The sequence below is a fragment of the Colletotrichum gloeosporioides genome, assembly GCF_011800055.1.
Source record: "Colletotrichum gloeosporioides strain Lc1 chromosome Unknown consensus_72, whole genome shotgun sequence".
NCBI classification, from domain to species: domain Eukaryota; kingdom Fungi; phylum Ascomycota; class Sordariomycetes; order Glomerellales; family Glomerellaceae; genus Colletotrichum; species Colletotrichum gloeosporioides.
In genome coordinates, this window is record NW_025544717.1 from 97,553 (window position 1) to 109,900 (window position 12,348).

The 12,348-nt window shown below is 52.7% G+C and overlaps 3 protein-coding genes across 3 annotated transcripts; 2 read left to right on the plus strand and 1 right to left on the minus strand.

Annotated features, from left to right (window-relative positions):
* Positions 1-1,773: 1,773 nt before the first annotated feature.
* GCG54_00009476 (Importin subunit beta-5) lies at positions 1,774-5,105 on the plus strand (the record flags this gene model as incomplete). The annotated part of the gene is made up of 4 exons (XM_045409422.1): positions 1,774-2,111; positions 2,256-4,493; positions 4,540-4,664; positions 4,714-5,105. 4 exons carry the CDS (start codon positions 1,774-1,776, stop codon positions 5,103-5,105), a joined length of 3,093 nt encoding a protein of 1,030 aa, XP_045259964.1.
* Positions 5,106-6,657: 1,552 nt separating this feature from the next.
* On the plus strand, positions 6,658-7,491 carry GCG54_00009477 (uncharacterized protein; the record flags this gene model as incomplete). The annotated part of the gene is made up of 2 exons (XM_045409423.1): positions 6,658-7,197; positions 7,258-7,491. 2 exons carry the CDS (start codon positions 6,658-6,660, stop codon positions 7,489-7,491), a joined length of 774 nt encoding a protein of 257 aa, XP_045259965.1.
* Positions 7,492-11,365: 3,874 nt separating this feature from the next.
* GCG54_00009478 (uncharacterized protein) lies at positions 11,366-12,016 on the minus strand (the record flags this gene model as incomplete). The annotated part of the gene is made up of 2 exons (XM_045409424.1): positions 11,366-11,737; positions 11,786-12,016. The coding sequence occupies 2 exons, from the start codon at positions 12,014-12,016 to the stop codon at positions 11,366-11,368; spliced, it is 603 nt and encodes a 200-aa protein (XP_045259966.1).
* Between the last annotated feature and the right edge of the window lie 332 nt (positions 12,017-12,348).

Here is a 12,348-nt window from a genome sequence, read left to right on the forward strand (position 1 = left end):
GGTGAAGGCCCTTTGTTTTCCTGCTGAGAAGAGCGACTACTTTTCTTTTGTAAGCTTGTTCATGGGCTACCGCAGTTGCCGCTTTCGTGCTGTCGCTTCTTCACCTTCCTTTCCTTATTTGACGCGGGCAAATTGAAGCAAATTTACGGACTGGAAGTTGGCTTCCATTGGTTGAAGAAAACCAACCTGGGAGGTATCAATGACAGCCCTGACGCAACAGACGCCGACCCTCGCGAAATGTGGGAAGCGCACGATCACGACGAGGAGTTCTTCGCCGATAATGCCACCGCTCTTGACGATGGCCAGATTATCACAATCTGGGCTGAAGACCAAAGTCTACTTCCCAATTGGGACCTACTCGCTATCCAGTGGCTAGCTTCCCGTCCTCATAGACTTTGGGGAGGTGCTGATGTCCATCTATGGGCCCCTCAAGAGGAGCAGGACGAGGATGCAAGTCCAAATGAAAAGTACCAGAAAAAACCATGAGATTTTGTCTTGATCCGATAATCACAGGCTAGGACATACCCGGCGCAGAGAATGCACCAAATACAGAGGAAACATAGCCGCGCAGATGCAGGAGGAAACCAGGCGATCTCTTTGGAAATTTGGGTGGTCGTGCTCAGCGGATATTATCCGTGGCTTGCGGCTAACATCAAGCGATGGGCATGCTAATAACAGATAGAGTCGGACATTAATAGACGGTGAAGAGGCGGAACACATGCTAGCTCCATGTCTCTGGTCGTTGCATCTTTTTTTTTTTTTTTTTTTTTCCCTTGGAAGGGCCCGGGGGAAANTATTTTTTTTTTTTTTTTTTTTTTTCCCTTGGAAGTGCACGGGAGCAAGGGAGCTACCAGCTAGCTACACAAACACAGACACACCACCACACCGCCAGGGCTCCAACGGACGACCCCGCGCTACCCTTATGAAGAAAAGGAGGGTTTGCTCCAACCGCGTTGCGGCCCGTGCCCGTCGGTGCCTGCTTTGGTGGTGCTGACCTAAGGCGGAGTACCTAGGTAGTGTACTGGATTGGGGACCAGATTCACAGAAGTGATGTAGTAGTGGGAGGAAGGCGGTGCACCTGCCACCTGAAAAATTGCCGGCCGACCCCTCCTCTCCAGTCGTGGACTCGTGGTGTCCCCTCCTTGTTGCGCGCGCTGTCCATAGTAAACAAGTGGAAACAAGCCAACTTTGCTGGCCTGTGAGAGAGTTGGTTGTGGCACCTCGTTGACTCCACCTGCGCGTCTAAACGGTTAACCACCCCGCCAAAAAAGACGATTGCCCGAGAGAAACATCACCAGAGACGACGGCACCACGCACACACACAACCTTTGCCCATAAACATACTACTAACGCATACGCACACTCATCCGCACCACGCATACCCAACCCACTTTCTACCCGACCGCTTCCTTCGTTAGGTTGAGGCACCCACGTAGTCCTGTCCATCCTGCTTAGGTGGTTCCGGGCCGACTTTCCTTGCGCACTATCCGTGGACCTGTGCTGGTGCAAGGTAGTTAATTGGTTTCGTTTCGTTTTGTTTCTTCTTGGGTTGCTTTGCTCTCTCCTCCTGGGGCAACACCCACCAACACGATAGACACCACACCACCACCACACCGAGTGGCGCATAAGGGCACCCCAACAAGCGGGACGCATACCGATTCGGGTCGAGAGCAAACACGCGACCGACCGGACACATATCCCAGACCTTCAAACATCGACACGACAGACAGGCCTGCGTGAGTGTCGCCTTCCGACAAAACACCCCAGCCCACCATGGAGGACCAGCTGGTTTCGCTGCTGGCGAACACCCAGAGCTCCGATCAGGGTCCCCGCCAGCAGGCCGAGATAGAGCTCAAGCATGCGCGCGCGAATCCGGCTTTCCCTACCTCCCTGGCCAACATCGCCAACCACGCCTCCATCGACACCGCCATCCGCCAGGCCGCCCTCAGCACCCTCCGCCTCTTCATCGAGAGGAACTGGAGCCCCGAAGACAGAGACGCCTCCGAGCCCCTCGTCGACATCTCCGACGCCGCGCGCGACCAGCTGCGCAACACCCTGCTGGAGATAGCCCTGAGCAATGAGGACAAGAGACTCGTCAAGATTGCGGCAAGGTATGGCTGTTGCGGTATCTACAAAGAGTCACAGTCCCTCTGCGCGGCGGTCTCGTCATGAAATTGCGCGCACGGAAACATGGCACCACACACACAAACGCACACAAAAAAGGCACAAGTCACTGACATTGTTCCAACGTCTAGCTATGCTATTGGCAAGATCGCGTCAGCCGACTTCCCCGAACGATGGCCTCAACTCCTGCCCACCGTCCTGGGCGTCATCCCCACGAGCACCGACGTCCAGCTCCACGGCGCCCTCCGCGTTCTTGGCGACATTATTGATGAGAGCCTGAGCGAGGACCAATTCTTCACCATGGCCCGTGATATTGTCAAGGCCGTGACCGAGGTTGCCCTGAACGAGGCCCGGAAACCTAACCTCCGCGCTCTCGCCATCTCTGTCTTCCGCTCGTGCTTCGACCTCATGGATATCGTCAAGGAGGACCACATGAAGGAGGTCAAGTCCTTTGCCGAGGAGGCCCTCAAGGAATGGTATCCCTTCTTCGCCCAGGTCCTCAAGACCCGTCTGCCCGAAGCCCCGGCCGAGCTCGCTAGCGGCCAGCCCGAGAGCTGGAACCACATCATTGCCATGAAGCTGCAGGTTGTCAAGACCCTTCTCAAGGTCAAGTCTGTCTTCCCTCACCTGCTGCTGCCACACAGCACCAGCTTGTTCACCGCAGTGTGGGAGGAGCTGTCTCTGCTGCAGAAGCCCCACGAGGACCTCTATATTGGACACGAGGCCCAGGGCCGTCTCGAGGACTCCGACAGCCTGCCATACACCCTCGACTTCTTGATCTTGGAGGAGCTTGACTTCCTCAACCAGTGCTTCCGCGCGCCTCCGGTCCAAGCCGAGCTCGAGGCTCAGCTGGCCGCCCACCCATCTGCGCAAGAGACCCCCTGGATGGTCGAGGTCATGAAGATGGTTGTCGGATATTCTCGCATCAGCCGTGAAGAGGAGGAGCTTTGGGATATCGACTGCTCCCTGTACCTGGCCGAGGAGACCTCCGTCACTGCTAACTACACGGCCCGTACGGCGTCCGGCGACCTTCTCATCAAGCTTGGCGAGTGGTACAGCGAGAAGGCAGTGGAGGGACTCTTCGGTTACACAAAGACTCTGTTCCCTGGCGATGGTTCCCAGTGGAGGAGTCAAGAAGCTTCTCTGTACCTGTTCAACATGCTGATGAGCGACTTCCAAGATATGGAGAAGCCCATTCCGGATGCTGTTTCAGAGGCGTATCTTGGCCTGGTTGACTTCGCCGTGAACCAATCCGAGCAGCCCCTGCTGAGAGCTCGTGGCTATCTCGTTGGAGGTACCCTTGCTCGCGGATTCGCGACACCCCCTGCCCTCCTCGACCGCATCATCCAATGCATCACTTCTGAGGAGTCCGAGGTCGTCCAAGTTGCGTGTATCAAGGCTGTGGAGGGTTTCGTCAGATCCGGCAGAGTGGGCGGAGACCGTCAAGTCCCCATTATCAACGCCATTGCTCAGTACATGCAGAACAAGGACCCTGAAGAGATGGAGGATGCGGACGAGCTGCTCGTCACCCTTGCCGAGTCTCTGCGCTCCGCGATCAACATCGACACTCGCATCGCTCTGTCTCAAGACGTCCCCTCCGTTGACCTCCTCTTCATGGTCGCGAAGCTTGGCGCCTCCAATTTCCAGGCCACCATGCTTATCTGCGAAGCCTTTGAGGAGATTGTCCGCACTCTCTCTGACACCACCTCATACACCGCTCTGTGCGCGAAGATTCTCCCCACGTTGACGGCGGCTTTTAACACAGCCAACGTAACTCAGGATGATCCTCTCGTGACCGTTGCCACTGAGCTGCTTACTGCGCTCGTCGAGCACGGCTCTGAGCCCCTCCCCGCCGGCTTTGTAGCCGCCACTCTCCCCAAACTCAACCGCCTGCTGATGGAGTCCAACGAGGGAGAGGTCCTCCGCCCTGGTGCCGAGTCTGTCAAGTACCTTCTCATGCACGACCACCACCAAGTGTTTGGCTGGCACGATGAGAGCGGCCGCTCCGGTCTGGAGGTCTGCCTTCACATCATCGACCGTCTGCTTGGACCTTCCATCGAGGACAACTCCGCCTCCGAGGTCGGAGGTCTCGCGGCAGAGCTCGTCGAGAAGGCCGGACAGGAGCGTCTTGGTCCCTTCCTGCCCCAGCTTCTCCAGGCTGTCGCCACGAGACTGGCTTCCGCCGAGGCTGCTCCCTTCATCCAGTCCCTGATCCTCGTCTTTGCGCGTTTGTCTCTTGTTGGCGCCCACGACGTTGTCGAGTTCCTCAGCCAGATTCAGATTCACGGCAACACTGGCCTCCAGGTTGTACTGAGCAAATGGCTTGAGAACTCTGTCAGCTTCGCCGGCTACGATGAGATTCGCCAAAAGTAAGTTGACTGAGACTTCTCTGGTGTGCAAAACTGACTTGAGTAGCGTTATTGCATTGTCGAAGCTTTACTCTCTTAATGATCCCCGTCTTGCCCAGACTATGGTTAAGGGCGACATGATTATCAACCAGAGTGACGGTAGAATTATGACGCGCTCGCGCGCCAAGGCCAGTAAGTACTGCAGAACCGCAATGCTTAACCAGAGGTGCTGACGTTCAAGACCCGGACCAATACACCGTCATCCCTGCCTCCCTCAAGATCCTCAAGGTCCTCATTGAGGAACTTCTCTCCGCGTCAGGCGCCAACGCTGCTGCCAACGCCGCTGCCGTCGCCGCTGCGGCCGAGTTCGCTGACGAAGAGAATGACGACGACGGTTGGGAGGACGAGCCCGAGACACTCGACCTTAGCCTGGGCGGTGTTAAGAACGACCTCATGTCCTACATTGAGGGCTCAGGCGCGCGCCAGCGCGACGACGAAACGCAAGCCTACCTCACCGAGTTCTTCATGCGCGCCGCTCGGGAAAACGTGGCCAACTTTCAGGAGTGGTACGGCATGCTGACCGAGGAGGAGCGTGGCAAACTCAACGAACTCGCCAACGCCGCCGGTCAGTAGGAAGACGCTGCGGATGGGTGGAGTGGTGAGGACAGGTCGGCGTTGCCGTCGATGGTGAATCCGCTTCAGCCGCAGTTGCCATTGGCTGGCGCTAGAATGCGGAATCTGCGTAAACAGCACTGTTAATGCGTCTCGTATGCATGCCTCCTGTCTGTGGCCGAAAAGCTGAGGCACTCGGGACTAGGGGGTCCTATTTTTGGAGAAGCAGTATAGGGGTTATATATAGTTCCCCGTTCATGGCTTCCAAATTGGCGACGAGGCGTTAGTAGTAGTAGTAGTAGTAGTCATAGGGGACGGGGAGCAAACTGACAAAAAGGGGCGATGCAATTGGGACGACGCAACGAAACGGAATGGAATTGTAGATAGATCACACACACACACACACACACACACACACACACACACAACACCCCCTTTTAGAAGAACTGCAGCGGCTGTCTGGCTCCACACCTGGGTTTAGACCAATGATGACATGGTCATATCCCGTTGGTGGACGCTGCGGCTTTGGCGGCGTGCGAACGAATGATGGCTCACTCTCGAACCTTTGGTTTTTGTCTGATGAGGCGTCAATAATGTTAGATTAAATTTACGTTGCGAATGACATTGTTGATGTGGTGAGTTGAATGCTTTGATGTCCGTGGAGGGTGGAAAGTGGAGTTGGAGTCGATGGCCAGATGATGTACGTTGCTTACCTCAATATGCAATCAGTTGCAACTTCTCATGCTCGGCCTCTGAGGCCGCATCATCCGCGGCCATTATGTCTGGTGGACTATTCTTTGTGCCTATTCAGATCTGCCTCGCGTGCTTAAGACTTCGTGTCAAACGCCCACGGTATGGAGACCACGAAATAGCGAGACTCGGGACATCGTGGTGGGTTTTCTTTCTCCGCCTTTCTGTGGAAATCGACGCGGACATGTCGGCCATTGCTGGTTACATCAACTATGGCGGATGGCCGAGTTTTATACCCCCTCGTCCTCCTCCAGCAGAGAGACATTAACAGAAGGTGATACTTTGTGGTTGTGCCTTCATGACGAAAACTCCATGTATCCCATGAAACTGAAGAGTGTCGTATAATAGACGTAAAGTGGGCAGTAAGAAGAGGGATCTCCACAATGAGGCGTCCGCATTCCGTGAATAGTCTGTTTTCCGACGGCCAGCTGCCAAGTATCGTTTCCCGACATATCACAGAGCGAGAGAGAGGTTTCTGATGACCAACAGTGAAGGCTAGGGTGGGACACCGGTCATCCATTCGTCTTTGACCAGGGTCCTCCTGTGCTTATTTGACGAAATGATCACGGACGGAGTTGCTCCCTGGTCAACGAGTCTGTTGCTGGACCACATTGAGGTCGCAACACGCTTTGTGTGGAGATATCTGGTTGGTGCCTGGAGCCAACACTTCCAACCCCAACACTGTCATTGCCTGTTTCTTGGCACATTAGGCAGAACCCTCGGTATTGTGAAAGTACTTAAGTTGTGTTAATAAGGGGTTCCCCACGGGCATCGTGCAACGTCGCAAACCAATTTCTCGACACTTTCTCCAAACCATATCACGATGGCATCGGAAGACGAGATGCAAGAAGACGCCACGTATCTAGCCGGGCGAGCCGCGTTTTACGATGCTTGTGAAGCCGGCAACCTGGAGGGCCTAAAGATATTGCTTACCGAACGGCCATACCTCAACATTAGCGCTTTCCACGAGTACACTTGGACTGAATGGAAGACTCCTCTGCAAGCTGCCGTCAGCGCGGGCCGTCTTGACATTGTCGGCTTCCTTCTCGCTCTCGGGGTTGATCTGGAAGTGAGATGTTCACAACAAATGGAATCATACACCGCCCTCCACTACGCTGCGCGGACATCGTCGCCGGAGATGGTGCGCCTCTTGCTCGATGCCGGGGCCGACGCGCATGCGAAATTTCGTAATTACCAAGACTGGGATGCGCCTGCCTTGCTTCTCCCTCTAGAGTCTGTCTACCCCCGCTACGGCATTGGTCAAGTCAAACAGGAGCATTACGACACAATTACAATCTTCCTCGAGCTCGGGCACGACATTAACACCCCCGGTGACAGTGACATTCCCGGACACGGCTCTCTGGTAATATGCCGATGATTGGCTCACTGGAGAGAAAAGACTTGGCTGATTGATTCTTCTTAGATCGAGCGCGCTGTGATGTGCAACAGCCGAGATTTGGTCAAGTGGCTTGTCGACCGCGGCGCGACCACCTCAAACTACCTGGTGGATTTGTCCAAGGCATACAGCTGGTCGAAGGATCATCGATATAAGTTCCTAGCAGAGAAGAGGGGCTTAACGGACGAGGACTGTGGGGGCGATCGCACTTTCAGGTACCTGGTCGAGGAGTTGGGATTACGGGAAGAGGAAGAAGAATGATTCTTTCATCTGCTAGAGTAACAGGACAAGACTGCTTACCCTGGCCAATCTCAGGGATTACTTTTCTGTAATAAAAGCAGCTATTTTGAGGTAAGCATCTGGCGAGGCTGCTGCGCTTGAACGACAGGACCAAGTGCAAACAGGCGATGGCGGAGTCAGTCTTCATAGCGCTCACATGGCACGAAACTTCGCAAATTCCAAGAAAAACAGGTTCAGTGTTAAGGATTCTCGTCTTGGACTGTAATCATGGTATAAAATACACTGCATGAAGACTAGAAATTTTGCATGAAGCACGGCGAGTCATCTCTGATTGGTGATCTGCACACTAGGGTCAGAACATTAAAACCTACGAGAACATCGTACGTTTTCTAAAATATGCCGTTTACTATGTCCAACTAGATCCTTTCCCTATAAGCTGGGGCACATACATACTTCACTACATGCATCGTATAAGGCAAAGAACGCAGATGCTAAAGGACGATGACGATACAGCGTCAGTCAACTTTTCTAGCACTTTGACCTTCATGCTTTTGGGCAGTACGTTGCGTTTCAGGGTTGCGTGATGTGATTTTCCTTCTGGCCACATGCGGAACCTGCAGAGAAATCGCCGTTGCCCTCAGGTGAAAACGAGACTTATGCGTGCTAGTTTGATTTGTAGGATTTTTACATATGGAGGTCAAAGTATGTCTGACTCATGCGGGAATCCGTCAGCATAGATCGCCTCAACATCTCCAAATACGGCTTTGTCCCAGTTGAATGGCTCCAATCTCGTGTTCTTTTTTTCTTCCTATAGTTGGCCTAAACTAATGCTAAGACGTGAACGAGATGTGTACGGTATTTGGTCTTCGACCACATCTAGTAGCGACTCCGACTTTTTTCCTTTTTGCACTCATTTTCTTGGGAATTCACAAGAAAGAGGGTTTTATTAATCAAAGGCCTAAGAATGCGTCGTACTATGGGAGCGTGAGCAGTTTCTAATCAGTCCTAAAATGAGAAGGCTTTCTATGCTTCCACTCCTGCATCTAAACTTCCAGAGTTTTTGCAGTGTAGAAGGTTTAACAAGTGTGCGATGTGTGACCGACACGGGGTGAAAGTGACACTTCTAAGATATTTTGGCACTATCAACGTGCCCAGCTGTAGTACCCACAGATTGGGCAACTTGATATAAATCAGAGACATATATGTGGACTGCTTCCCTCAAATTCTGTGAGGAATTGAATCAGCGGATAGGTCTGAGCTGGCACAGATCGTCGTAACTTGGTACCCGCAGCAAGAAGCTTTGCAAACAACCCATGTTTGAATCCGTTCAAATTAAATGCTGAAAAACGCTGCTGTAAGTCTTTTGAGCTGAATATAGGGGTACGAAATATCTTTTTAATCAAATACTTCTTCACTAGCGCAGCACATCAAGACTACAAGCAGATGACGCAGCTTAGAGATATGAAACTATAAGTCACACAACCCTTGTCCCATAGCTTTCCCAGCCGATATCATTCGAAACTTTCAAAGAGACAAGTTATGACCATCCTACACTGTTATACCTCTGATGAAAGAGGGCACTGAACACCCAAGGTAGGAAACTGGTGTAAGAGGGTCCCACGGCAGTGACCTACCCCACGTTCCAGCGGCGCAGACCTCGCTGAAGACATGCACAATTCCCAAGACAAGCCATTGATTTTGGGACCACTTGGAACACTTTTTGGTCTTGATTTTGACTCCTTCCTTACACTATTGTTGTCGTCCCAATCACCCGCACCTTCGCAAGTTGGCAGAAGTCGTCGACCCGTGGCGCACGGGCCCGCGCCACCCCCACATCAACTCTCGCGCCACGTCTCGCTCTCACTCACCCGACTTAAAAATCTCAATTCACCACCAAAATCAATCGCACAAAAACATCAACACAACATCAACACAACATCAATAAAAACAAAACGTATCGCAAGATCCAACTCGCGTGATAATGACAAGAGTGGGATTCGAACCCACGCCAATTACTTGACTAGCACCTGAAGCTAGCGCCTTAGACCGCTCGGCCATCTTGCCTTGTTGTTGAGAGAGTGGCTCAGATTTTGCAATATGAAGCGTGTGCGTGGAGTGTGGGCGGGGTTGGGTCAGTCGGGGCTTGCCATTGGGTGATCAAGGTGCATGATTGGCTCATTTGGCTTGAAATCGGGCGCCAATTGGCAGTTTCGTCCCTTGTACGTGGGCTTGAGAGTTTGAGTCAAGAGAGTGAGTCAAAAGTGGTTTATCAGGGTACGTCTGGAAACACCTTGTGACTCTTGAAGCTTCGGGAGACCCACAACCGACGTGCCGGAGCAGACTCCGGTGCTGCGGTCTTCCGGTAGAGTCTTGCTCTCCGAGCGGACGCTTTGCCCAGCGGGCAATGTACTGATTTCATTAGCTGAGTATGTTGCTATTCCTCTTAGTCTCGCGTCTCCTTTGTCTTCTTCCCCAGTGTGGTTACCTTGTTGTCAACTGGATTCACTATTCGCCTGGGCAGCATTTTCGGCCCGAACAGCCAAACTCTTTTGGCATGAGACCTGGCATCAACCGCATGGAAATCGACCAAAACCCAACCTCGCCGAATCGCGTTACTCTTGTCAGCTACTTGAAGAACAGGAATTTTGAGATCTTACTCCCTTGAATGATGTCTTAATTAAAACCCACTCGCTCTCATTTGCGATTGGCCAAGTGAGATATGACCAGTCTCATAATCGTCATCTGGGCTTCCGATATCCAACCGTTAGTGATGTTTCACTGATTCATCCTCGACAGCTGAAGCTGATATCATTCCGATTGAAGCCACCCCATCAGCCCTGTCCCGTTGGAGCTAGCCAGGGGTATTCTCTCAGCCCCTTGGCATTTGTGTAACATGTCGAGAACGTACCTGCATCAATACCACGAGAGAATTTCAACAAAGGCCTAAGAGGTATCCCTTGACTTTTTCAAAATAATTCACGCAGCCGAATTTTCCCTGGTCCGGTCAAGGCCCGATTGAATACGTATGTACGCGGATTTGAGATGCGACCTCAATTGAACATACGCACTTTAGAACGTGGCGCGATTTCAAAGCCAAGTCTGATCCAAATACAACGCCACTACAAAGTGAGTTAGATGATAGGGATATTGAAGAAAGTTTGTAGAGCCTTGCCAGTGTCAACACGTTTTGCGCATTCCCAAGCATCCGCAGCATCGTTTCGAACGCGAATGTCCTGTCTTGAGGCATCCTCAGAGACTTAAATTAGTGGCGCGCGGTTTCAGCAGAGCTTTTGCACAACTACCAAGACATCACAAACCGTCGGCATGCGGCGATGTAAGATCTGCATTGGCAAAGGATTTTCATTGAATCAGCGGCTATAGTCGACACCACATGCAATTCCTTTCGCCTTCCCCACCAACATATATGGAAGATTTCCCAGCGTTGTAATGCAGTCTACTGACATTAGCTTGTCCCATGTTGCCCGTATTCGCCTTCCCTCTGCAAACGGCGGCCTGATTGCGCGATGGGTAACTGTCTATCCAACTTTTCGTCCTCCCCGAACCTGTGGAGCGGATGTGGAGCGGTCGTAGATGGACTCGCAAATCTGGATCTCCTGGCCACCTCGTCGTTGAACACGCCAGCTTTTTGCCAGACGACGTGTGCGAACAATAACCGGCGATTTTCTCTCGTAATCGACAGCTTCTGCTACTGCTCAAAACTGAATTCGCCCGATCCCGTCTTTATCAATCCCCCGCCACCAAGAAATTTCCCAGGCCAGGACCCTTGCACTCGGCCTTGCCCAGGCACGCAGACATACGCTAATAATGGGGTTTGCGTCGGGACCGCAACAGCATCATGTGGAGGAATTGTTAGCGGCACTACGCTCTTCTCGGTCTACGGGCCTTCCTCCATATCAACGTATACTCCGTCAACAACTTCGACGAGCTCGGTCATATCTACAACCTCGTCTAGCTCATCAAGCTCCTCGGTTCCGACGTCGACAAGCTCTACTGTCCCTTCAAGTACCACAGTGTCTTCGACAAGTAGCAACACAATGACCTCGGCAACTACATCTTCTACGTCGGAGATTTCGTCATCAACATCTGTGAGTTTGACGAGTACCACGATCGTTAGTTCGGACTCCACGAGCACTGGGTTAGCAAGCACATTCACAACATCATCAGCATCCTCGACCACGAGCATCTCCACGTCTTCAAACTCTACCCAGGCAACGTCGATGAGTACTTCAAGCAGCGTCGATACCATCTCGAATCCACTTCAGACGACCAGTCAGGATGGCACGCCAAGCTTTACTGGCATTTCAAGCTCTACTGGTACGTCGAGCTCTGCTGGCACTTCCAGTGCCTCCAGCAATGCCGCGAGCAGCTTTTCGAGTAGCACATCAAGCAGTGTCCAGGGGGTCAGCAGCTTGGATACCATCACCGGCAGTACACCCGCAACCAGCTCGAGCGGCATCCCTGGTACAACCAACAGCCCGGTCTTCAGTTCAATGACTGGTCCACGCTTCACCAATACCACCTCCATGACGAGCGGCACGACTTTCACGCCAGTTAGCAGCATCACGAGTGGTCCAGTAGGAGAATCCAGCACTGCGACAAGCCAAATCACGAGGTCATCAGCTCAGACACCTCCCGTGCCTTCCAGTCTCACCACTCCCTCGCGATCGTCCACCATTCCAGCTACGAGCGCAGGTAGCTCGACGTCCGCTTCCTCCACGACAAGGATAAGCAGCACGACACCGCCGCCTGCCACCACTATTCCCATCACGACCACGACCACTGATGCCACGCAAGCCATGCCTCCGATGCTCTTATCGGATTTCCTGGTTGTTATCATAGGAGGCCCATTGCAGAGTC